At 47.6% G+C, this 26,311-nt stretch overlaps 1 protein-coding gene across 1 annotated transcript in view; it reads left to right on the top strand.

The window, feature by feature from the left end:
* Positions 1–2,523: 2,523 nt before the first annotated feature.
* Positions 2,524–26,311, top strand: part of GALNT16 (polypeptide N-acetylgalactosaminyltransferase 16) — a gene marked incomplete at both ends in the record, with an annotated part of 73,742 nt that continues 49,954 nt past the window's right edge. Inside the window, one exon of the mRNA XM_080617871.1 lies at positions 2,524–2,721. Coding sequence (XP_080473997.1) covers positions 2,524–2,721 — 198 coding nt within the window. The remainder of the gene's footprint in view (positions 2,722–26,311) is intronic.

Raw genomic sequence — 26,311 nt, 5'->3', positions numbered from 1 at the left:
ACACAACCCCATCTCTCTGCTGACACATTCCCCTGGGCAGTGACTGCAGCTCTGAAGCACAGTGGGACCAGATCACTCTGCTCCCTTGCTCACCTGGCAGTGCTTTGCACCTGCTTAGCATTGGGGTTGATGGCTGCGCCAGGCAAGGGGAGGCTTGGGGCCAGCCCTAAGAGTGTGAGCCTCTACTCTAGTGGTGGCAGATGCTGGGATTTACTAGCAGATGGAAAATTGTTCTTGCAAAACTGCAGTGCTGATGCTGTGAAAATAGAGGGCTCCTCCAGCCCTTGTCCTGCATAGCGAATAAAGTGTGAGGTGTCTTTGAGGTGTCTCTTGTGGAAAGGGAAAAGTCCTCAAAGTGATGCTTTACCTGGAGAATTTGAGGAGCTCGTTTCTGCTGAGCTGCTGATCCTGGGATCACCTTGCAGGGGACTTCTCAACTGTTTGAGACTTGGCTGAAACTGAGACACTTGTGGGGTGAGCATCACCACCAGAATCATTGAAAGTGGTGAAGTGTGGTGTAGGGAGGCAATGGTGACAGCATGACAGCTTGTAGGGTGCGTTAGCAGGAGGGCAGCCAAGGAAGAAAATAAATGGCTGTGGTGGAAAACAGAGTACTTGGGAAGGCAGGAGAAGGTGGCCTTTTCAGTTCAAGTGTCCGGGCAGAAGATTTTCTCCTGTTTCTCCCACATTTCTCCATCACTGAGTGATTTGCTTTTCTGTAGTGTATTTCACAGGACAATGAGAAAAGACTAAGAAGGAATCAAGCAGAGTCTGTTATGATCTGCACAGTGGTGAAAGAGAAGGCAGTATATGGGGCTGGCTGTGCTGTCACAGGGACTTGGACATATCCTTCTCCCATCTCCTTCCCTTTTCTGAATCCTGGATACAGCTGCTCTGCCTCTCTTCATGTCCCTCTGCAACCCAGGCAGCTGCTGCATCCAAACCCACGTAGGAGAGCAGCTGCCCTTTTTTTGAGGACTGTGAAAGAGACAGAGAACAGTGGGAGCTCAGCTTTCACAGGTCACTCATATCAGTGGGCCAGACATGGACTGGAGAAGCTTGGGTTAATTATGTTTTTGTTGACCACTTATAGGACTCTGGTTTTGACTTAAATGTCTCCAACTTCCCCTTGCTGCTGACTGTGATCAGATGGCCTGGGAAGCTGCAGGTGGTTGATGAGTTATTGGGGAAGATACCTTGGAGGATGTAAGATGCTTTGTAGCACCTTTCTGTGTCTGGAGTGCAGTGTGCTGTGGGGGGAGGCTGGTGTGGAGCCACAGTGCAGCCCTGGGAGGTGGTGGTCCTAGCAATAGCTCTCCATCCCAAGTGCTAGCACAGTACAAGTCTGTCAGAGTATTGTACTATGCTTCACGAAACAAGCAGTGTGCAGGCAATCCTGGAAGGGCAACTTAGCGTGGCAAGTTGTACTCACATTTAGATGGATTTGGGCAGGAAAAGAAAAAAAAAAAAAAAGAAGTAATTTAGAAGCCCTGCTCCCATTTTCCGTACAGTAATTCAAATCCTCCCACCCCCTGGTCAGATGCCTTGGGGGCACTCACATTTTCTAAGTGTGTATCTTTGCTGATAGTTTTCTTGGTACCTCCTCCTGCCCTCTCTAATCCTTAAGCCCTAGTTGTACAGCAGCTGTACTGTGCCTGAATGTGACTTCATTTCATGAGCTGGATGGTCTGATGCTTAAGCTGCCCCCAGGGCTGGCTTCAATGAGCTTTTTAATACCGCAGCGTTGGCAAAGCCCTGTAATGTGGAATTGTATCATCCTTGTCCCTCCACTGCTTACTTTCCTGCAGGGCTCCAAAGGCCTTCTGGATGTAGCGCTCACCCAGGCACCCAGCCCTTGTGCCCATGTGTAATTCTGGGTGCTTGCATGTCCGTTATCAGCTCAAGAGCCTTCCTTCTGTGAACCACTACGGCTTCAGAGCGAGATGCTTCTGGGGATGCGCCCATCTCTATGGAGTGGGCATCTAGATCCTGTGTGTTGTGGGGTGCACGGTGTGCTCGCTGGCCACCAGCCTTATGGCACAGAGTACTCTGTGACGGGGCCACCGACGGCAGGGGCCTGGGCTATCGGTACGGGAGGGTACCTCGCCGTGTCACCGAGTCCCAACAGCTGCCTCGTGGGGCAGAGCCGTGTTACCCGCCGGAGCACCCGGTTTCCCGGAGCTGCCCCGCTCCAGCTGTGGCGCAGAGCGCATCCTCAGAAGCGCCGGAGCCGGCCGGCGGGCAGCGCTCAGCCCCGGCGCCCATTGCCGGCCGGGGGCTCCCCCGCCGGCCAGGCCGGGAGGAGGAGGAGGAGGAGGCGGAGGAGGCGGCGCGGAGCCCTCCGCCCCCTGCGGCGGAGCGGGGGGGGCGAGGCGTTAGGACCAGGCGGCGGCGGCTGGGCGGTGCGGGGCCGAAGCGGTGCGGGGGGAGCCGTTCCGCCGCCTCTCGCCTCTCCCGTCGTTCCTTCCGCAGCCGCCGCTGCCCGTCGAGGCAGCGCTCCCAGGCTCCCCCGGGCCGCTCGGCATGAGGAGGATCAGGGCCAATGCCATCGCCATCCTGACCGTCGCATGGATCCTGGGCACTTTCTACTACTTATGGCAGGACAACAAGCCTCGCTCGGCGGCCGCCGGCAGGTCCGCCAACAGCGGTAGCGCCCGCGGCGGGCAGAGGGCGGCCGGCAGGCTGGAGCTCCGCCGGGAGGAGAGGACCATCCCCCTCATCGTGAGTGAGCAGCGGTCGCACAGCATCCCGCCCTGCCGCGGCGGGGAGCGGGCAGGGCTTCGGGCTGCTCTGCCTTTGTGGCAGCACCCGTGCTTGTCACCATGGCAGCCGCGACAAGCGGGGAAGCAGGGTGGGCAAACCCCAGGGGAGACAAGCAGCGTCGTGGGTAAAGTATCTGCGAGTTGTCTCCTGTCCGCCGCCTCGCCGGGCGCTGCTGCTCCGGCTGCGTGGCTGTCCTTGGCCGGGAAAAAAGGAGGGTGAAACGGCTGGAAGGGGTTTGGTTCGCGTTCAAGAGGCACGTACTTTATATATATGTATGTGTAGTGTATATGTGTGTATGATCGCAGGTTTTCCCGTCAGACCAGATCAGAGCCGTGTCCTCTTGGAAGCCCTTCCCCGGCAGCTGGGCTCTGGTCATCGGACAAGGGATGCAGGCAGCATCACACACACACACTGTCCAGCTGGTACCAGCCTCTGCCTTGGCCCCCTCTGCTTTGCTGCCAAACGGGGACCGGGGTGCATTTCACAAGCTGGGTCAGTTTTAAGCCAAAGAAAGCAGCCTGCGAGTGGGGCTCAGGCCAGGGTTTGGGAAGGGTAGGAGATGGGGGGAGCCCCTGAGGCTCCTTAACCCGCAGAGTGCTAGTGGTGCCCTGATGTGCTACTTCAGATTTCCTTTGAAAGCCCCACGCTCTGCCCTCACTGGGTGTCTGTGGGCTCAGTAGGGTGACAAAATCCAGCTCCTGACTTAAGGATGATGAGGACCTTACTGCTCTGTCCATGGAGGAGGTTTGTCCTCCTTCAGCCTGTGTAACGGCAGCAGTAAAGCTCTCCCAACTCTAGGCAATAGCTTCATAAGAATAAACCAGCCCTTGGACCGAAAGTGCCTCAGCAATACCATTCCCAGGAGTGATCCAGCTAAACAGTTCAGGAACTGCACTGTGTGTCACTCTTTGGCTGCAAATCCATTTATCAGCTGGTTACGCACACACGGAAGCGAACAAAAGCAGCAACAGCCTGGTTGGGGTTGGAGTAGGGGCCGGGTGCCGGGGATCTCTGCTTCCTCCTTGATTGGCACTGGGGGTTTTTGGCCTGTGTCTCTCTTTTCTCCACCTGTAAAGTGGGGTGGCAGGTGGGGGGAGGTGGGTTTGAGAAGCCTCGTGAATGTCAGGAAAATGTGAGCATCCCTAGCCCTTGGGATGCAGGGTGGAAACCTTTCAGCTGAGACTCTCGGCCGTGTCTCGCAGCTGCCAAAACTCAAACCTGAAGCTTTCAGGCAGGGCAAGGATGTTATTTGCTACCCATTAGGGCCGGGAGCCGTCAGCAGTTGTGGCTGCTCTGCTGAGAGTCCCCTCTACAGAGCAGGGCTATGGAAATGAGCACAGTGCCTCCCAGACGAGGGGCTCTGCGTGGGTGCTGTTACTGCCATAGCCCTTTGGGTGTGCTGGGAAACGTTTTTGGACTGGCCGGGGCTGAGTTGAACAAACGGAGGATTTGGAGCACTGCTGACTGTTGGATTCCACCTTAGCAGCGGGGAAAGCTGCCCCCGAGCCCTTGATTTCTTATGCGTGCTTGAACATGCTGCTCTGGCAGTTTTATTTCTCTGTTCCCCTGCTTATGCCATCCATTTTTTTTTAATGGCATTTATTTTACTCCCTCTCAGAGGGCTTGTGAGGTTACATGAATCCATATCGTCTGCTAAGTATATTAAAACCCTCGGGAGGAGGATGCTGTGGCAGTGCCGCACGTTGCTATGTTGCCGCTGTTGGCAGGAGGCAGTATGTGCTCATGGCTAACCACAAAGCCTCTTATTACAAGCTATAGTGCCGTGCGACAGCCGCTCCAAAGCTGGTCCTGCTTCCAGAACAATGTAAAGCATCCCAGCTCTCCTCCACACCTGAAATCCCTTTGTGGGGAAAGATATTCATCCTTCACCTCTTCTGTCCCTCTGTCACTGGAGTATGCCAGCTCTCCTTCCTCTTAAGTCTTGGTCCGCCTGGCAGGCGGCGGCTGGGACAAAAGAAGAACCTCTCCTCATGCACCTGACAGTGGGCCATGGTGGCAATATCACATCCTAACCTGCCATAATCTGTTTGCATGGAGAAGGGAAACAGGGAGGGGTTCTAGTGTTTGGGCTTCCCCTCGTGCATGCAGAGTGGTTTCCCAAGGGTTTGGTGGGTTGCCATAAGATACAAGCTGGTAAAACGCAATGTGTGCGCTGTTGTAGCTGTGCAGTGGCACGGCTGTTGGAGAGCCTGGAGGGCTTCACTGTGATGGGACGTAAATATTGAGCTGTTCAGCACAGTCTCTGCCTGTGCTGCTGGGTGGAAGCAGGGAAGTGACTGCAGGCGGGCACGGGGCAGAAAGGTTGGCAGGGGTCTGGGGACATCACCCCTTGCAGGGAATGGTATCTGGCTGTGGTCTGAGCAGTTGGTCTTGTGAGCTGACCGTGTAAGCCTCTGGGGCTATAGCTGTGCAAGTGGTCCTTAGCACGCATCCTTCTCCAGCTCCTGGGTGCACAGAGTGCGGGCTGATGCACTGCCCACTGCCCTCTCCCAGCTAGCACAGAGAATGTGCTGTTTCAACTGCCCTGCTGGAGAAATGTAGAGCAGCAGCTGTCCTTTTGCAGTGCAGAGCCCTCAACCCTGATTTCATTCCCCGCAAAATTGGATTACTTGACTTAATATATAATGGCAGTCTTGTGTAAGAGAAGGTGTGCCTATGCTCCGCCTGCTTCTCATGTCCTCGGCCTCCTGCAGAGCCACAGAAACAAGCTGCCCGTTTTGATCCAGCTTTTGGTTTCTTCTGCTCTGCATGAGTGATGGTATTGGAGTTCAGGTTTGGGCTCATCTGTGAATAAGGGTGACTCATGTGACTTATGGGTCTCTGGAAAATATTTTCTCAATTTTCTAAAGTTGGCTGCTTTTCTGTCTGGGAAAAAGAAACAAATCTCGTCTTTTGGGTGAGTCCAAGAGTTCTGCTCTTGTGTCTATGCTGGGACACTTCAAATCCTGGGCAAATGATGATGAATTATGTGGCTTCTAAAACTTGAATTGCTTGCTGGCCTTGTGGGTTTCTTCATTATTCTCTCCCAGTGCAAGGAAGAAAAATAATCCCTGGTACAAACTACAGTCAATTGTGAGTCTCAGTTTGAAACTGCCTTCTTGTTGTTGACCTCGTGTTTATTAGCACAACTTTAAACTTATGATCCGGATGTCTGACTTTTGAAGTCAGCAAGGGAAGTCTGACTATGAAAGTTAGGGCAGAAAGGCTGCCAGAGGTCCATGTCCCAGAAATAGCTTGTGCATTAATAGTAATTCTCCAGATTCCTGCTTTATATCCAGAAATCTTGACATGTGCTCTCTGCAGCAGCCTCTCCCCAAATGGGTCCTACAGATGCCTGAAATAAACATGCAGAATTGATAAAGGGAATGGCTGACTATGTGGCACACTGCGTGCTTCCCCTTCCACCTGGGGTGGAAACACGAGTGAGTACCACAGTCCTAGGAATGCATTTTTTCTCTGGATCACGGCATAGTTTAATTTCAATTAGGAGAAGGATCCCTGGACAGTCTAATAGTTGGTTTGTATATTGAGTGTTTCTGGAGAGTGGACTTCTTCCCTGGGCTCTTCTCTGCCCCTCCCAGGCACCACGTTGCCTCCTGCTACTTGGAAATTTCCTGGAGGCAGAAGCTGTGCAACACGTCTTTTGGAAGGGCATAGGCATCACTGTCGTGATTTCCGCACTGCAAACAGGCACTTAACCATTCATCACATGCTGCTTGTCTGCTTTAGCACGGTGCAGACATGGGCAGAGCCCAGGACTTCTGCCTCTGAATATTGCATGACCAGATTTTCCTCTCGTCTTTTCTAGCAGGCTGGAAGATGGTGATAGAAGAGTATCACTAGTTAAATGCTCTGAATCATATTAGGCTGGTGCCCAGTTGCTCTTTGGAGCAAGTATGCTGTCTCTTATCTTTGTCCTGCCAAATTGTGTGACCTGCGTAGCTCCTCTGTGACCCTGTCTGGCGGCTGAGAGACCTTGTATTGTAATACTGGCTCAAGCTGCCTGGGCTCAGCTCTCCTGGATCCTTTCTACCATGTGCTCAGCTGTATAAAATGAGCACTGGGGAGATGAGATCAAGGCATTCTTTTCCATTATAGCAAAGGGTTTCCAAATGCTTTGCAAACACTGCTGAACTGAATGTCACCTGCCTGTGGTGAGACAGTGAGTGGGAGAATCCTCTGGGATGTGCTGCTGATAACTGAAAGTGTCTGTAGGCATCGAGCAAGTTGGTGAGGAAAGATGTCAGTCATTTGTTTCTCACTCTTGTTTAGCCACAAGATAGGCAGCGGCTCGGGTTTCCCTGCTTCTCTGAGTATCCAAACTCTCAAGTTTACCCAGACTTCTATTTGCCACTGTGTAAGACTACCTTGATGTATAGTCTTCAGACCCTGGTAGACTTGGCCAAACAGTGCACTCTGATGCATTTGTTTTCTGTCGTGTTTGGCTGTGGGTACCTGAATCCCATGGAGCAGGTGCGGCTGATGTTCACTGTTTGTGAATTATTTTATTCCCATTCCTTCATCACATTCCCTCTGTGTGAAGCTTTCAGGGATGCTCTTTCCATCACAAGTGGCATAAGCTGCTTATCATGGATCAATAAGTGATACCGCTTTTCAGGGACTTGTATCCCCCAGGGCTCCTGCATGTGTGCCTGCCAGAGGCAGGTCTTGCAGGCTCAGAGATCCTAAATAATAATAAAAAGAGGGGGAAGAGCACTAATTCCTTGCATTGGCATATTGTCAAGTTTGTGAAGTACAGGTTTGATTTCATGGCCTGCTGTGCTGTGGAGAGAGAAGGCCTAATATTTAATGAGATGCCACAGCTCACCTCAGCAGCCTCCTTACTGTTTGACTCTTAACCAGGTTGCTCACTCTGACGTCTCCTGCCTTTTGGGGCAAAGATCAGGAACGTGGCTATATGGGTTTCCTTCTGCTCTTACGCTGGGTGGTTGTGTGTTGTGGGGTGGGGAATGGCCCTTAATACTTGGGGGTTTATGGCAGCTGCTCCTGCTGTGACCTGACAGCTGGCAACACTGAATTTGCTGGATCTCTGTGGATTGCCATTGCAGCAGATGAAAGGACTGTGCCAGCTCCCTGGGAAAGGATGACTTGCTAACTATTTCTCCAGAGGTATTACTGCAGGAGGAAGATTCAGTGGCAGTTTGACAGCTTAATATTTTATTTACACTGTTTATGTTTTAAAAATGTGGGAAAGAATGCTGTTTGTTTAAATGGCAGAAAACTATTTCATATTTAATTTGTGCTGGTGGCCCATGTGGTGTATTAAAAAGTAAAATAAAACAAATGATTCACAATAATGATGTTAATAAAATCCAGTTGGCAGCTTTGCCTTTAATTGTTAATCACAGTGACAAGGTAGCTGCAGCGAGGTGGTCTGGGCAGCTCGGGGTGGTGTGTAGGGCAGTTCTCCTGAAGATGACTTCTTTGTTTTTACCATTTTGTTTCCGCTAAATAAGTGGGTGAAGCAGCTGCGCATTGTAGCAAGCTGAAGCGTTCTGTCAGTGTGCACCTGCTTCCCCACTTAGATTTGTTTTTGTGTGCACAAAACTGCACTAAGATTTCAAGGCTAAAATTTAACAGTGTTTGCAGGAAACAGAAGCCTTTGACTGGCATCTTGGGTCACTGCTGTGGTTGAAACTTGGCCAGGAGCTTCATCCCAGGGTCAGGAGTCACTTGGAAGGCAAGGGGAGAAGATGTGGTTTTGTTTCAGCAGCAACGAGCTGAGGCTGCTGTGTTGGAGTGTTGAAAAATGACTTAATTATTCCTAGTAGAAGAACATGCAGCCTAGCACAAAGGCAGTGAGATAAACAGGCAAACCTGCTGGGGATGAGGCCTGTGGGTCAGTGGGGGACTCTGGCTCGCCTGTGCCATACATCATCTCCCTTCTGCAGGGAAAGCCCCAGGGCAGAGCGTGGCCGTGTTGTATCTCTTGCTCTTCCTTGGATCTCCATACGATGCCAGATGGTTGGTCTTATCTCATTGCATCCCAGTGGCAGTCCCAGGACACCAAAACTCTTTCCTGTTTCAGTGGCATATGCAGCCCGCTTGTGCTCCTCCAGCCTTATCTGTCAGCTCCTGTAGTAAGGTTGTAGGCTCTTTGGGGCTCATCATGTTAGTTGTCACTGCTGTTCTGTCTGTACGGTGCCTAGCGCAGAGACTGTGATCCACAACACATACCATACCATACTACCGTGTTAAGGTAAAGACAAAACTAAAGTGAGACCCTGGGAGCCAAGCTGGCTTACTGACTGAGCTGCAAACTCATCCTCGTTACAGGCTGCTGTGTCTCAGTTTCCCCAAAGACTAAAATGGAGATTTCATCTACTTCGCAGGGCTCCTGGGAGACTTAGCTTGCAAGTTTTCAAGCTTAAACAGGGGAGACTTAGGTTAGATATAAGGAAAAAATTCTTTACTATGAGGACGGTGAGACACTGACACAGGTTGCCCAAGGTGACTTGTGGATGCCCCATTCCTGCCAGTATTCAAGGCCAAATTGGATGGGGCTTTGGGCAAGCTGGTCTAGTGGGAGCTGTCCCTGCCCGTGGTAGGGGGTTTGGAATTAGATGATCTTAAGGTTCTTTCCTACCCAGACCTATGAGTTTATGTTGTGCTTTGAGCATATAGGTAATTTCTTAATGTTGGTAGAGCTTGAGCTTTTGATAGACAGTTCATGCTTTCTTTGGAGCCTCTTTCCTTCAGCTATTTCAGGGGCATCGTCCCTGCAGAGACTCAACCTCCGCAGCACTGTTGGTGTCTAAGCCTTCTGCTACTCTGAGATGTGAATGAAGCTGCCACGTGGGGCTGCTCCTGGGCAGGGAAGCTGTTTTGGCTGGTCAGATGATGCTTGGTTGGTTGTTCTGCCATGATGGAGCAGTAGGGTTGACTTTGCAGTTCAGGCTTCAAGGTGTCATGGTCAGGACTCTGTTATAGCATGGGCACTGATGACATTTGGCTAAAGGTGCAGAAAATTGTTGACTGTAACCTTCTGTTTTCTTTCTCCTACGTCCCAAGATTTTCATCTTGTAAGCTGAAATGTGGTACCTGGGAGGAGGCTTTGTTTTAAAGTAGCAGTGAGAAAAAGCAACTGTGCTGAAACCTTCATCAGCCCTTTGATGAGTCTGGAAGGGGAAAAAGAAAGGAGTATTTTTCTTGCATTTTTATTTTGGATAAGCTGAATCCTGAAACAGCCACGGCTTGGCTGCAGAAGTGCTCCTGCCCAGTGAAGGTGCCTTCAGAGCTTCTCTGAAAAAGTCTTCCTGCAGGACAAAATTAGAAAACCCTGATGCTTTCCATCTGCTCGCATGCTGAGTGCCCTGAATGAAGTATTCAGTGCCAGAGAGTCATGCTCAGTAGTACAGTGCTGTACCTTTGTGCCTTTTGGTATCAAGTATGCAGTAAAAAGCCTAACAACTGAGGAAGTGCACGTAAAAGCTGCGAAAAGCAGTGCAGCTGCTTGGGTAACTGGTGAGTTAGTCTCCGAGCATGGGAATGGGGATAGAGTGGCAGCGCGAATGGGAGCCACCACATCCACGCAGGGAAGCTTAAAAATTTTTGTGCTGCTTATGTAGTTTCCCAGAGTATCAGAGTTAGGAAATGTGAATGCTTCAAGTCTGCTCGCTGCAGACTCCTGGTGCTCAGTGATGTGATCGTGTTGTATTTCCCAAGCGCTATAATATGCATGTGTGTGTTTGTTTGTTTTCTTTATACCATTCTGGGAGATTTTTTTGGGGGTCTGGTTGTGTGGTAGGCATTACCAGCTACAACAGGCTGCTGATGGAGTAGGGTATATGTGTTACAGAACCTTCTGAGATGTCTTAGTTTGATTGAAGTACCGGTTTTGCGCCCAAAGATAGGGCACAGCCTCTCAAAGGAATCTCTGGGTGGATTGATAAGGGCAGTGACAAGCAGGTAGAGCATAACCCTATCCCTGGGACAGGGATGCTGAGTTCCCATGTCCCTGCTGGTGCTATGCTTGCTTCTCTAATGTTAAGGTTTTTGGGTGTGTGTTCAGGAACTGCGGAGCTGGCTCCCCTGGCAGTACCAAATGCAGGCTGGGGTGAGCACAGTCATGTTTCTCCCGTTGCTTGGAGTGCAATGTGGTGTTTATACTGAGGTTGAGTTCGCAGCAGAAGGATGGATGCTCTGCAGTGAGGTAATCCTTTCAAAAAATGTGTTGGAGCAAATCTGAGCTAACTTGGAGTCTGTTTGCATCCTCTCTGCATTTAGGTGGTCTAAGTCTGGCTGTGCTGTGCCCTGGAATGCCAGATTGCTATGCCGTGCCTGCTAGCTGGAGTGTTTCCAATCTGTGCTGGGAAAACTGGACCATACTGACAGGGCAAGCTCAGAGAAATCTTGGGAAGGGCTAGGAAATCAATGCTTTTTCAGGGTTAGCTGTCTATCCATTGAGTCAGGCAATGATGAGGTCAAGTGAGGTCTAGCTTTGGAGAGGCTGCCCAAGCACCTATCAAAACTTCCCTTTGGCTGAGCATGAAAGGGTTTTAAGTCAGTGGCTGAACTCCTGGCTCAGATCAGGTTCTTGAACAGGCACAAATCTCGTGCTACATGTTAGGTGAGCCATGAAGAGGTGGCTTACAGTGAAAGTAAACACTGTCCTTGGAGTGCAGGGTGAAGATTGAGTCACATTGCGTAGTAGGAAAAACGTGCTGATCTGCTTGCATCCCTCAGCTTACAGCATTATTAAAAATTGTTATTAATTGTGAATTATTTATTCATTAATTTTCTTAGGCCCAAAGCCTCACCTTCAGGAAGGATGCACTGGAGTTGAAGGGAAACATAGTGAGGTGATACAAATGATTTGTGCTTGGCAGGGCTAATACGAAAGGTAGGGTATTTCCTGCATTCTTCTTTCTGCTGCCCTTCAGCTGTTAATTGTGCGGCTCTGCCCTTTGTGGTTGGTACCAGTCTGACCTTTGCTTCCGCTTGTACCTGTGAATCAAGGGGGATACCTGAGTGCTTCTTGAATTTGAATGGAAAGTACTTCTATTGAGATCAGGATTTGCTTTAAGTTATTGGTTCAATATTTTTCTTCCCAAGATACATTCCCTTATCACTGTCCCATATCTGATGGGGGTAAATTGGGATGTATTTTGGTCATTGCCTGTCAGTTTGTGCCCTTTGGGAGTCAGCTGGCTGTATCTCTGTATGCTGGGGGAGTGCGTAGTCCGGCTCACAGTGGATGTGCATCTCTGTAGCTGACTCTGTATGTGAGAGCTTTGTTTTGTGGCTCTTCAGGGTTAGAAGAAAGAAGCAGGGAGATGTGTTGAATAACAAACTTTTAGAGGCTGCCTCAAGCGTGCCTGGAGTTAGGAGTTGCCTTGCCATCGTATTCCAAGCAATTTGCACATCAAAGTCACGCAGCCATCTCAGTAAGTCTTGCTCCTGGTCCAGTCTCACAAACAGCCTGTGCTGCTGGGTCCCTCCTGGTTGTCTGAAGATCCCTTTTTGTAGGGGTGTTTGGGTACCCACACTGAAGGCTTTTTGGTGCAAGGCAGAATGGGAACAAAAGACAGCCTCTGTCCTGGGGAGTTTATAACTTCCCTAGGCAAGTAAGATGATGGGTTAGGGGTAGAAAGCATTTTCGCCTCCATTTCCCTGATGTACAGCTGAGATTAAGATTGATCTCTGCTGAAAGGAAGGAAAGAAAGGGGTGGAGGGAAGGTATGTTCATTACCAAGACCTGCTAACTTTTGGTTATTAACCAGGAAAGCCAAGACAGCTTGGGTATTAACTGTGTACCAGCATGAATTCAAAGAATTTGGTACTGGATTCCAGCTACTACCTAGAGATGATTAAAATGCAGTTTGTCTCATGGTAGCTGCTGCCGTAACTGGTTTTACACTTCGCCTTGGTAATTCATTTGGACCGTCTTCTCACCCCCTGTAATTTCTGTGTCAGTGATGAGTTGGTCACTCAAACCCGCTTTGGCACTTAAAGTAACCTGAGGTGGCTGGAACAGCTTGGCGGGAATTAATTTGGCTTGTGGCTGGGAGGTGTGTGTTGGGACATTCCTCTCTCCCTTAATTTCCTAAGCGCCAATATGGTTTTACTGTGCATTTCTTTCTGCATGTTCATCTGGGGAAAGAAGCAGGATTTGGGGGCTAAGCTGCTGGGAGCAAGAGTGGGGAGATGGGTTATAAAAAGCTTCCAAATGATTCCTCTGTGTGCAAATGTTAATCATTAAACCTGTTACTGCTTAACAGCATGACTTTTTGCCATGATGAGCTGCCACTCCAGGCTGAACTGAAATAAACTTCGGGATGTTTGCTGAGCTCTGGGAGCTGGACTTCAGCCTCTCCCACCTCAGCCGTAATACTGAATGGTGTTTGAACACTCCTTCCATGGGCTGTAGTGGCAATCTGCACAGCAGCGGGGCTCCTTGGGGCTGCTGCTGCTGCTTCTTCAGTCTTAATTCTGCCTTTGGAGAGTTAAATTCTCAATCAGGGTAAAGTGAGGTTCCCCATGTTATGTTGTTTTCAATGCTGAGTGACATCTGTAATCAGTGTCTGGATTCTAGTTCTGTGCTCAGATCAGCAGTAGTTGCTGTTCTGGGGAAACAAATACACTGTAGACACTTCAATAATTCTCTCTGCAGAAGAAAGAATGGTCTCATCTGGGAATACACTTCCTGGTATCTGTAGTGTAGCAAATATTTTTCATCTTGCTACCAAGTTCTTTAAGCAGATAGATAACAGCAACATCAGTACCTGCATGCTGAAACACTTCCATGCCTGTCTGGTGGCACAAGTTGTATGAGGCAATACCATCTGATCGAGTATATGTCCTTTTTGCCAGAAGTTACTAATAGTCAAATGCAAGCACAAACAACAGCATCTCCTCTTGTAGAAGCAGAATTTTACAAGGGTGAATTCAGCTGGTTATACTAATTTACCTCCAACTAAGAATCTGGATGCAGACTTGCTATTGTTTCTTGAATGTCTCCGTACAGCACTACAAAATCAGGACAGAATTGTTTCTTCAGAATGGCTCTGCACTGTAAGCAGAAATGGGCTCTTTGGAGTTACTTGAGGAGAAAAAATATCCAAGACAGACTGAATCCCCTGATGATCTCCAGTAAATACTTTTGCTCCTGAGAAGAGTGAGTGGAAAATCCTCTCCTGTTTGGTAGGGCCACTCATGCTCCCCGTAGGCTGTGCTTCCAGAAGAGCGTCTGCAATTCTCCTGCCAGTTCAGTACCTCCAGTATTACCAAAGCACGTGTGAAAAAAACTGCATGGGAATGTCTTCAGTGTCATTTAGAGGGAAGCTCAGCTATCTGTTCCCCAGACAGACACCAAGTCTAGCAAGGAGAAAGGTATTTATACTGTGCTTTAGTAAGTGTTGACCTAAAAGAACTTGTCATTGCGCACTGCTCAAAAACCTCTTCGTTTTAAAAAATCTCTCTTAGCTTTTAATTAAATTGATTTGGTGCCTTTCTGAGAGCGTGAAGCTGGTCTGCAGTGCTCTCCTTGGTTTGCTGAACTAGCTTATGTCAACTTGGAAGCGGTTTCTTGGTGTTCCCTGCAAATGGGAAAGGCATATGAAGAAGCATGGGGTGCAAGGACTTTTGTCTTTAGTTTGTGCTTCTAGTGTAGGGCGAGATGAGTAGCATTAAAATATATTTAAAATGTTTGCTTGTTTGTTGAAGTGTGGATTCTTAATATTGTCTATCTTACCTTGTCACTTCAGCTATTCGAGTTTATTAACAAAGAAGAAGGGCTGTAGTTGGCTGTGGCTTTCTGTTGTTTTGGGTTTTTTTATTTTATTTATTTTTTTGTTTCCTTTTTACACACATGGTGGTGTTTACGTCAGTGACAGAAAGTGGAGGTGTTAAAATAACTGTGTCATCCCAGCAGCCTTCCTGCAGTTGCTGCCTGCCTCCTGTAGTAATGGCCCACACTCTCTTGGAGCCTTTTGTTTGTTTGGGGAGGTGCAGAAATCATCCAATAGCTCTTCCTTCCCTCCATCCTGTTAAATAGGTTGACAATATGATATGTGGGATGCACAACACTGTAGTTTTAGTTTGTATTGAGACAGATTGAATGCTCAAGGTCTGAAAACAGAAGGAAATATTATCTAAGGATGCAGAGATTACAGAATAAGATTCGATGTCACTGGGCTGGAGGTGGCTGCTTCTTGCTGCAAAAAGAGCTCCTTTAAAGGAGCTAAAGATGTGTGATTTAGGAAGACTGCTGTTAGAGGGGCCTATCTGCTCCTTCAGAGATAATTTAACAGCCTTCCTTCAATTCAGGCAAGGGAACTGCCATTGGTAGAATTCTTCCTATTACATTAAATGGCCTGGCTATATGTCATGGCCTAATGATGTTACCACAGAGCAGCGGATAGAGGATGGTTTTCCTTGAATGTTTTCTTTGCTGTGTGGGAGAGGGGCTGCTGCCACCTGATTCAGCTGCTAGACAGCCAGATTTCTCTTTGCTGGTCAATAAAAAGAAACTGCTGTTTTATGCACCAGAAACTGGGGTACTGGCTGCTGTAGTTATGATAGTTTCTATGATCAGATTAGTTAGGACTTAGATACTGCACCAAGCCAAGGATCTATTTACTAAGGATGTACAGGCTGAGCATGAGTCTGTATTTCTATGTTAAATAGATCTGTAGTAGCATCTGCTCTGCCCAATGGTTTTTACAGGAGAACAGTCCAGAGACAGTACGATTGAGACAGTTCAACTGGTACTTTTAGTAATAAACATTTTTTGCATTGACATGTCTGGTGCACTTGACTCTTTGGAAACGTGGTAAGCACTTAAGCATCTTCTTTTACAGATCAACAGTCTGAGAGAGGCTCGGAAAGGTTAAAGCCTTGATTTACACTGATTGCTCAAGCTCCATTAACTTTCTCTTTGAATGTCTTTCCTACTGGTCGTTTGAATGACAACTCCTTCACTAGAGCTTCAGTGCATGTGCAGATAGTCATGGCTCTTGGGGGGGGGGGGGGAGGGGGGGGGGAGAGGGGAGGTGCATTACACAGAATCACAGAACATTAGGAATTGGAAGGGACCTCAAAAGATCATCTAGTCCAATCCCCTTGCCAGAGCAGGAACACCTAGATAAGGTTACATAGGAATGTGTCCAGGCGGGTTTTGAATGTCTCCAGAGAAGGAGACTCCACAACCCCCCTGGGCAGCCTGTTCCAGTGTTCCGTCACCCTCACTGAGAAGAAGTTTCTTCTCAAGTTTAAGTGGAACCTCTTGTGTTCCAGTTTGTACCCATTACCCCTTGTCTTACCATTGGTTGTCACCGAGAAGAGCCTGGCTCCATCCTCGTGACACTCCCCCTTTATATATTTATATACACTAATAAGGTCACCCCTCAGTCTCCTCTTCTCCAAACTATAGAGACCCAGCTCCCTCAGCCTTTCCTCACAAGGGAGATGCTCCACTCCCTTAATCATCTTAGTTGCCCTGCGCTGGACTCTCTCCAGCAGGTCCCTGTCCTTCTTGAACTGAGGGGCCCAGAACTGGACACAATATTCCAGATGCGGTCTCACCAGGGCAGAGTAGAGGGGAAGGAGGACCTCTCTCGACCTACTGACCACCCCCCTTCTAATGCACCCCAGGATGCCATTGGCCTTTCTGGCCACAAGGGCACAGTGTTGGCTCATGGTCATCCTCTTATCAATCAGGACCCCCAGGTACTTTTCCCCTACACTGCTCTCTAATAGGTTATTCCCCAACCTGTACTGGAACCTGGGGTTGTTCCTACCCAGATGTAACACTCTACACTTCCCCTTGTTATATTTCATCCCATTTTTCACAGCCCAACTCTCCAGCCAGTCCAGGTCCCGCTGGATGGCAGCACAGCCTTCTGGCGTGTCAGCCACTCCTCCCAGCTTAGTGTCATCAGCAAACTTGCTGACAGTACACTCAATCCCCTCATCTAAATCATTGATGAATATATTGAATAATACTGGCCCCAGCACTGACCTCTGAGGCACCCCACTAGATACCAGCCTCCAATTAGACTCCACCCCATTGACCACAACTCTCTGGCTTCTGTCCTTCAGCCAGTTCACAGTCCACCTCACTACCTGATCATCCAGGCCACACTTCCTCAGTCTAGCTGTGAGGATGCTGTGGGAGACTGTGTCAAATGCTTTACTGAAGTCAAGGTAGACCACATCCACCGCTCTGCCATAATCCAACCACCTTGTTATGTCTTCATAAAAGGCTATGAGGTTGGTCAAGCATGATTTCCCCTTGGTGAAGCCATGTTGACTGCCCCTAATGACCCTCTTATCCTTGATATGCCTTGAGATGGCATCAAGGATAAGGTGTTCCATCACTTTCCCAGGGATGGAGGTGAAGCTGACCGGTCTATAGTTACCCGGGTCCTCCTTCTTGCCCTTTTGAAGACTGGAGTGACATTTGCTTTCCTCCAGTCCTCAGGCACCTCTCCTGTTTCCCAAGACTTGGTAAAAATGATGGAGAGTGGTCCAGCAATGACTTCCGCCAGTTCCCTCAGCACCCGCGGGTGCATCCCATCTGGACCCATGGATTTATGGATGTCCAGATTGATCAACTGGTCTCTAACCCAGTCCTCATCAACTAAGGCAAACTGCTTCAATTTCCCAACTTCCTCTGGGTCCTCAGGGGTACGAGGCTCCTCAGGACAGCCTCCAGCAGAGTAGACAGAGACAAAGAAGGCATTCAGCAACTCTGCCTTCTCTGTATCTTCTGTCACCAGGGCACCCACCCCATTCATCAGTGGGCCTACATTGCCTCTGGTGTTGGTTTTATCTGCCATGTATTTGAAAAACCTCTTTCTGCTGTCCTTGACCCCTCTCGCCAGGTTTAATTCTAAGGAGGCCTTAGCCATCCTAGCTGCCTTCCTACATCCTCTGACAACAGCCTTATATTCTTCCCAAGTGGCAGAAGAGCAAGGTCAATATACACTGCTGATGCACAGTGCCAGCATGCTTTGCCCCCAAGGATGGCACTTCTCTTTTTGGGGTGTCTTTGGAATGCAGCATTGAGAGTGCTCAGGTCTCTGTTTGCAAGTGTGACATATTGCAGTGCTGTAGGCACTTGTCATGAGTGACTTGAATGAGGCAAACAGTAATGAGTTGTCCAGGGATGGTTCATTGGCTCCTGCCCAGCAGAAGGAAAAATGTCTCTGTGGTTTGTGCTTACCTTAGCTACGCAACTGAATTTTATCCTCAAACCGGGTTCCTGGTTTGGACAAAATCCCTCAGGTGAGGTGCATGCTATTTGCACAGGGTTCTTTATTAGAAGAATTCATCATCGGACAAGCTGGAGAGGTGGGCCCATGCAAACCTCATGAGGTTCAACAGAGCCAAGTGCAGGGTCCTGCACCTGGGTTGGGGCAGCCCCTGGTATCAATACAGGCTGGAGATGAAGGGATTGAGAGTACCCCAGAGGAGAAGGACTTGGGGGTACTGGTGGGTGAAAAACTGGGTATGAGCCAGCAATGTGCGCTTGCAGCACAGAAGGCCAATTGTATCTTTGGCTGCATCCAAAGGAGCATGGCCAGCATGTCCAAAGAGGTGATTCTGCCCCTCTACTTTGCTCCTGTGAGACCCCACCTACAGTACTGCGTTCAGCTCTGAAGTCCTCAGTACAGGAAAGACATGGACCTGTTGAAGAGGATTGAGAAGAGGAATAATGATCAGAGGACTGGACCACCTCTCCTATGAGGAAAGGCTGAGAGAGTTGAGGTTGTTCAGCCTGGAGAAGAGAGGGCTCTGGGGAGACCTTATTGAGGCCTTTCAGTTCTTAAAAGGGACCTATAAGAAAGATGAGAAAAGACTTTTTAGCAAGGCCTGTTGCGACAGGATTAGAGGTGATGGTTTTAAAACTAAAAGAGGGGAGATTCAGGTGGAATGCGAGGAACAAATTCTTTACAATGAGGGTAGTAAAACACTGGCACAGGTTGCCCAGAGAGGTGGTGGATGCACCATCCCTAAAGACATTCAAGGCCAGGCTGGATGGGGTTCTGGGTAACCTGATCTAGTTGAAGATGTACCTGCTTGTTGTGGGGGTTTGGACTAGATGGCCAGTGTTGTAGCAGTTGGGTATACCTACACCGTATAGGACTAAATCCAACTCCATCTCTTTCAGAATGTAAAAGTTGTGATTTTCAGCTGCTTGTGTCCTCTAAGCACAAAAGCTCAGTGATTAGTGGTATTACTAAAGAGGAGATGAAAGTTTGTCCATGTGTTTAATTAAAGGCTGCCCTTCAGTGAGTGCTCTATTGCAGATTCTCTCTGCACAATTCTTGCACTTTTCTTCTGGGACTAAAGTGTTAAGCAATATTCTTTACCCTCTTGTCTTCTGTGCTTTTATGTCATGAGTTAGGGATGAAAGTACCTCTTCTGCCAAATACGATCTGATGGAAGGTCTCACCTGGAAGATTTATACATGAGAGTATGACGTTTTTTAAGTTTAAGTGGGTATTAACTTGGAATTTAAAGGAATATTTCAAAATCAGGGAGGATGGAACAAGCATTTCTGTCTGTCCTTGTTCTCAAATGTGCAGTGCCTATCAGTCTCAGAAGAGGAACAAACTGTTGTGGAATTGTTAAGAACCTCATGAAAGCAAAGTGCAAGATCCTACACCTGGATCAGGGCAACCCCAGGCACAGCTACAGGTTGGGCAGAGAAGAGATTCAGAGCAGCCCTGCAGAGAAGGACTTGGGGGTGTTGGTCGATGAGAAACTCGACATGAGCTGGCTTCAGTGTGCGCTCACAGCCCAGAAAGCCAACCGTATCCTGGGCTGCATCAAAAGGAGCGTGACCAGCAGGTCGAAGGAGGTGATCCTGCCCCTCTACTCTGCTCTCGTGAGACCTCACTTGGAGTATTGTGTGCAGTTCTGGTGTCCTCAATATAAAAAGGACATGGAACTGTTGGAACAAGTCCAGAGGAGGGCCATGAGGATGATCAGGGGACTGGAGCACCTCCCGTATGGAGACAGGCTGAGAAAGTTGGGGCTGTTCAGCCTGGAGAAGAGAAGGCTGCATGGAGACCTCATAGCAGCCTTCCAGTATCTGAAGGGGGGCTATAGAGATGCTAGGGAGGGACTCTTCATTAGGGTCTGTAGTGATAGGACATGAGGTAATGGGTTCAAACTTAAAACGGGGAAGTTCAGGTTAGATATAAGGAGGAACTTCTTTACTATGAGGGCGGTGAGGCACTGGAACAGGTTGCCCAAAGAAGTGGCAAATGCTCCATCACTGACAGTGTTCAAGGCCAGATTGGACAGAGCCTTGGGCAACATGGTCTAGGGTGAAGCATCCCTGGGGGTTGGAACTAAATGATCTTAAGGTCCTTTCCAACCCTAACTATTCTGATTCTGTGTTTGAAGAGTCACTGACTAGTGGGGCTGTGATGCCTTCTCTGTCCAGGAAAAAAAAGTAACACTCCCTTTTCCTCTTCGATAGTACTACAACAGAAGAGTTTCTCTGCAGTTTTTCAAATGTCTAGCTTGCAGTTTGGGGGCCCAGGTATGAATGATTTTAGAATCTGTTGTGTGTCTTAGGACAAGTTACAGACCCTCAGAAGAGATTTTAGTTAAAATAGGCAAGAATTTACTGACAATCCATAGCTTATAGGATTCCTTCTCGTAAGATCTCATGTACAGCACTGAGGATTAATTATTTAATTATTTGATTCAACTCTTCTCTAGAAAAGTTTATTCTTTAAGATGTGAGTAATGTAAAATTGCCTCACTAGCTCAAAAAAGCATAAAACCTGGTGTTTAAAGTGGGTATTGCCAGGCAGAGAATGTTGTTATTGGATTTTAATTATAGGGCAGTATTTTTCTTAAAAAAAATAAAAAAGGTGCATTCAAACCTTTAGTATCAGATGGAGAATGGAAGCAGTTAATTAAGATAAACACTTCGGGTTTGAGATTTGTAAGGCCTTTCAGATGAAAGACTTATGTAGACCTGGAAGTAGGTGTTTTATGAAGCTGTTTCCTGTCTTGCGGTTCTCCCTTTGAGCTGAGATGGAAAGGGGGTGTTAATCACTTCTCAAGGGCTCTGCAAGACATTGCTGCTGTCTTGTGAACATCAGTGATTGTGTCCTTCAAAACATCTGGCTGGGGCCATGCAGCTGTGGTAGCTTGCAGAAAGAAGCAAGAATATTCAAGAGCCTACAGGCACTTATTTTACTGCTCCTCTTGCTCTGTTAAGGCACTAATCTTACTTTGCTCTGCAGATTACTATGCCACTCCTCCAGATTTTGCCAGCTGCTGCCAGGTACAGTGCTTGGGAGGTCAAGACCAGAAGAAAACCCAGTCTTGCCAAAATGTCCTTCCATCTGTCTGCAAATAATGTTTGTATTTCCTTGCTTCTGAGTACTGCCTCCCTTTTGGGCTGTGAAAGAGGTACTGGTTGAGCCAGTACAACCCCATACCAGAAGGAGAGAAGGGCCCTGCTATGTCATGAGAAGCTTGGGGGTAGAGGTGTCATTTTCCAGAAGCAGGACTGAGAAGACAATGAGGGGTGCAAACTGATGGATGATGCAGTGCTTGTATGAGCTTTCATCTGTTAAGATGCTATCAGGCTAAAGATGGTCATGGGAGATGTTGCACTCAGTTCAGTGCTGAGTAGGGGGACTGGGTGTAAAGGTGTTATTTGGACTAGCAGCTCTCAGTTCAGCTCCAAGGGCTCTTGGAGCAGCCTTGCTGGAAATATCCTTGCAGTTCGAGCCATTGGCCTACATGCTAGCTCCATAACCCAGAGGGTGAATATTAACCTGGAGACAGAAAAGCCTTATAGCCTCTGACTCAGTGCATCTATGTGACATGGAATGGGGAGAGCTTGCAGGGTACCAGGCAGGATGGATAAAAAAAGTCAATTTGGAGGGGAAGTATACTGCAATATGGCAAGATAGGACTAACTTTGTTTCCTTGTGCTTCTTCCTCTGCACTTTAGACTGCAGAGAACAGCAGCTCTTTAAACATCCCTGTAAATTTTCCTTTCTTTCAGTTTAGGGAAGAAAGGAACAATCAATTTTTCTTTAGGAAACCTGAGGTGTGGTTATGTGCAGTTTCTGAACAGAGTTGTCTGGGAGATGAGTGTGTGTTACTTGTGTGGGTGTATACTGACAGCCTTGAGGTTCATGCTGCAGCCCAGCTATGAGTGCATGCTGTAATGATATTGTAATTGTGATAACTTAGGGAGACTTTTTTTTTTTTTTGTACAGAAGATTTTCATAATCTTTGTAATTATTTTCTTATTTTGTTTAAAGTAGTGATTCACATCCAGTGTTTTTCCTGCTGCTGAGGAGCATGAATGAAAATAGTGACAAGCCATTTTGACTTGAGCAAAACCATTGGAGGCCAGAGGAATGCCTCCCTGTAACTACCAAGGGAACTGACATACCTCCCTAATAGAGACCAAACCTGATCAGTTTAGCTGGTGCACTTCTGTGCCTGCCAAGCAAAGGTCCATCTTGGACACCTTTTAAAAGCCCCACAGCCATGCTGCAGAAAGAGCTGGTGGCAGGTGGCTCCAGAACGTAGCTGCCTCCCTTCCTCTGGGGTTTCTCTTGTCTGGGGCATCCCTCAGAAGGACTTGGGCATCCAAGAGCTGGGATGAGCCAGGTTACAGTCCCTTTTTGTGTGACGGTGGGCTTATTGGGGATGGAATGACTCCTGTGTGCATCCCCTGATGAAGTCACAGGGCAGCAATGACTTGCAGCAGGTGGAGCCCTCTTTAGTTGGAGGTGATCTCTGAGCCTTGCAGCTGAGGCTCGGCCAGCTAAAACTAGTGAAGTACTTTCAACCCTATTGATTTAAATGGCACTTGCTTGTGATGGCAAAGTGAAGTTTTAGTACCTCAACGCATGAGATTGTTAGATGTTTCAGTATTCCCAAGCTAATGAGCCTCCTTGAGATAGGTATCTCTTTTCTCTTGACACCTATCATCATGTTTCAGATCTGGCACAGTAGGATTTGAATTGTGGGACACTAGTTAATGTAGAGATATAAATTGCTACTGCATTGCCTTCACCAGGGTGCAAGGCCTGTGTCAATTGCTCTCTCCAAGGCAACCATTTTTGAAGCAGTCCATCATACACTACAATTTTGCTTTTGGTGAGGAAGGTCACTTACTTTTCTGCAGAGAAACATGGTTCCTTCCCTAATCTATAATTAAAGATCAGTGGACTTTTGAAAGATACCTTTCTGATTTCCTTTAATAAAATTACTCATTCTGTGGCTCGGCATGACTGACAGGTATATATCATCTCCAGGCCTTTAACTTTGCTGTACAAACCTCTACTGCCTGCGCTGAAGGACTGATTGCAGGAACAGTACTGGGCAGTTATCCTCTGTGAACCAGCACAGAAATGGGTATCGTGCGGGCCTAACAAATCAGGAGGATATGCGTGCAAAAATCACTCCATTTTATGATGGACACACCTTACGAAGATTTGATGCTGTGAGACACTTTTCTATTGTTTAACCTAACTGCTGGTTTCTAATGAAAAGTGTGCTGCTAAGCTCTTCTGCTCCATCTAGTTAAGGCATTGGTTGCTAAGGGGTCAGCTTTCCCAAATTATTCTTTTTTAAAAATAAAAGTAAATGCTTCTGGCAAAAGGATACCTTTCTTCCTGCTTCTGGAAGGATTCTCCCTTGGGTGTTCTTGACTCTAAACATGACCACAGTTAGTGCTATTTGGAGCAGTAAATGTCTTGCAGTCAACTTGTTTCATCTTTTTCAGATTCTTTGAAATAACCTATGAGTGACAGGCTTAAACACAAGCTGTTGACCAATGTATGTTGATATGGAAGGTCTGGAAAACACCTTTATGATACTTGTAGGCTTCTGTAGATCATTATCAGGCCCTGGAAGTAGACTCTAGCACTAAAGGAAAAGTTGGATTTACATTTTTGTTCTTGTCTTGTAAGCTGCTTTTGGCTGAGCTCTTTAGGGGAGAAGCTGAAAGTGGATTCTCATCTGATGCTTGTTCTGAGAAAAGCTAATCACAAGAGCTCCCAAGGAGGTAAGGAGGCGCAGTAGCATGGTACTCAACAGCGTGGGTAGGTAGCAACACCGTGCTGAGTGCAGGCATCAGAAATGGCTTTGGTTAATGAAGTGGGTTGAGTCCCGTAATCATAGTAGGGCATAAGGCAGGAGCTGAACATCTCCTCTCAGCATCCTGCTCCCAGGCAGCAGGCCCTGTCACATGTGCAGCACACTGCAAGTGTTGATTTCCTTCTCACATAACTGGGAACTGGCTCTGTTTGCATTGGATAAAAACCTAGCATTAAAAAAACCAAAAGCATCAAAACAAACTAAAAATTACTATGGTATTGCTATGGTAACAAACATCTAGAAATGTAGACAGATCTCTATATCAGCTGCAGGCTTGGGCTTTATAGCCTGTGCCCTGGTGTTTGCATATGCAGTCAGAGACAGAAATGGTACTGTAAAGGGAAGCAACAGTGGGTTTATGACACCATGGGATCTTTCCAAATATGACACCTACTGCTCTCTCTGCTTGAGGTAGGCTAGGAGCAGTTGGGGTATGTCTGTCATTGCTTGTTTGCTACCCATCCAGGAAATGAGAGGTGAGGGGCCAGCACTATTATGGCTGATCAGAAATTGCTGATTATGGGATTACCGCTGGAATATCCTGCTTTTTGAGTTTAAGAACATCTTGGCCTCTCATCGGGTTTTGGGAGGACTTTGGCTAATTGTAGAAGACAAGTTGATTTTGCATATAATGTGTCATTTGCAGCTTCCAGCAGCACGTTCAAGAACAGCTCAGCTTCTTCCCTGGCATGGAGTTCAGTTGTGTGTGCAGTGGCTCTTGGTTTTGCTTTGTTTTCACTCTTGTTCTCCATTTTCACTCTGTTATGGGCAGTGTTAAAATCAGTGAAGGTACCAGCAGCAGAGAGCTTTGAGTTTCCGGCTGAGATGGAGCAGGTTCTTCCAAAGCCCCTCTAAACCATGGGGTGTCTTGGTAACTCTGCCATCTTCCTTTCCACGAGCATCTCCCAAAAAACACAACAGTATTGGGCAACAGGACAGGAGAAAAAAGGTAGGAGCTTCCACCAGAACAGTTACGGAGTGTAGGGCACTTTGCTATGACCTATGGTTGTATGGTCTATAAAGACCTTGGCTTCCTGAGAGAAGACCTGTCCTGAGAAGGCATGAATTTGAAGAGGAGAAAAGACCTCAAAATGCTGCCTTCTAAAAGATGTCTTGTTTCTCTGCAGCCCTCAGAGGGATGATCCTGATCCTGCTTCTTGTAATGAAGGACTTTCTGGCTTGCTGCTGCTTTGACTCCCCTGGGTACCAACTTGCAGGCTGATTCTTCCTGACTGCCACTTTAGGCTTCAAATTTGTTGAAGCTGCTGAGTGTGAGATATCACTAGGGACTTGATCTGAATGCTTTTGGAATGCTGCTTGTTTCTATTCTACTTCACATGTGGTTCAGAGAAGCCAGGGAAGAACTCCAAGGATCTCAGTCTCCTGTGTCAAGGCGCTTGTTGGCATGTAATTATGTCTTGCCATTCAATGCTTGTAGTGGACATGCATGCACATAGCTTTGCTGTGTGCTTGACTCTACAACCTTAAATATTCCTTTTAATATTGGTTTGAGGGGGAAGGTGCAAAAGCTGTATAAAGTGATATATCTATTGGCAGATAGTGAAGAGCCCCTTCATCAGCTCATGTTGCTTAAACATATGTTAATTAGGGCGAAAGAATGAAAAATGCTGTCCTGGCAACTGGGTGGATCCTGAGCCGTGAACGTCACTCCCGAGGGCATGAGAGCTGCTATGCGTGCTCTGGCTCACATCCTGTGGCTGCAGAGATCTCACTGGCAGCTGCCTTTGTGCTGGTCAAGAATAAGATTTGAACTGTTAAACCTTCTTTTTTGTTTGTTTGTTTGTGTTTTCAATAGGAGGTGCTGCTCTGCTGAAGAGTGTTGCTCTTTATTGGCATTGGGTGTGCTGCTGGTCAGACCAACTGCAGCATGGCAGAGATAGACTGCCTGAAGTAGGGCGTGCAGGTGAATACACTGCCTGGGAGCTGTCGATCTGTAGTCCTGTCGTGTTCAGACTCATTATAGAGAATACCTTTTACATCCAACCAGCTACAATATGAAATACTTATACCATACATACTCTGTAGTGCAGAACTAGAGGCTAATTCCTGTTTCACATTTACCTTTTATTTCATGTAAGGGTAGGCCTCCTGCATCTTGTTACCTGTCTATAGCAGTTCTTTCAAGTTTTTGGGTGGCTGGTTTTCTGTTTTGGGGTGTGCATTTTGTTTATTTTGTGATATTTTTGGTGCTGTCTGTCCCCACTCTTGCAACCACAGCTCTGCTTTTAGTTTTATGAAATATTTTTAAACCTACTTAGAACAAACCTCTCAGCATATTTCCTTTGTTCATGTTTGCTCATCTCTATGTTCCCTTCTGGAGCGAGAGATGCTAAAGCCCAACAAGAGTGAGCCAGAAATATGAGGAATGTCTCAACATCTTTTTCTATTT

The sequence above is a fragment of the Psittacula echo genome (assembly GCF_963264785.1).
Source record: "Psittacula echo genome assembly, chromosome: 5".
Lineage (NCBI taxonomy): Eukaryota > Metazoa > Chordata > Aves > Psittaciformes > Psittacidae > Psittacula > Psittacula echo.
Note: the sequence above shows the minus strand (reverse complement) of the source record. Positions and strands in the feature narration are given on the sequence as shown.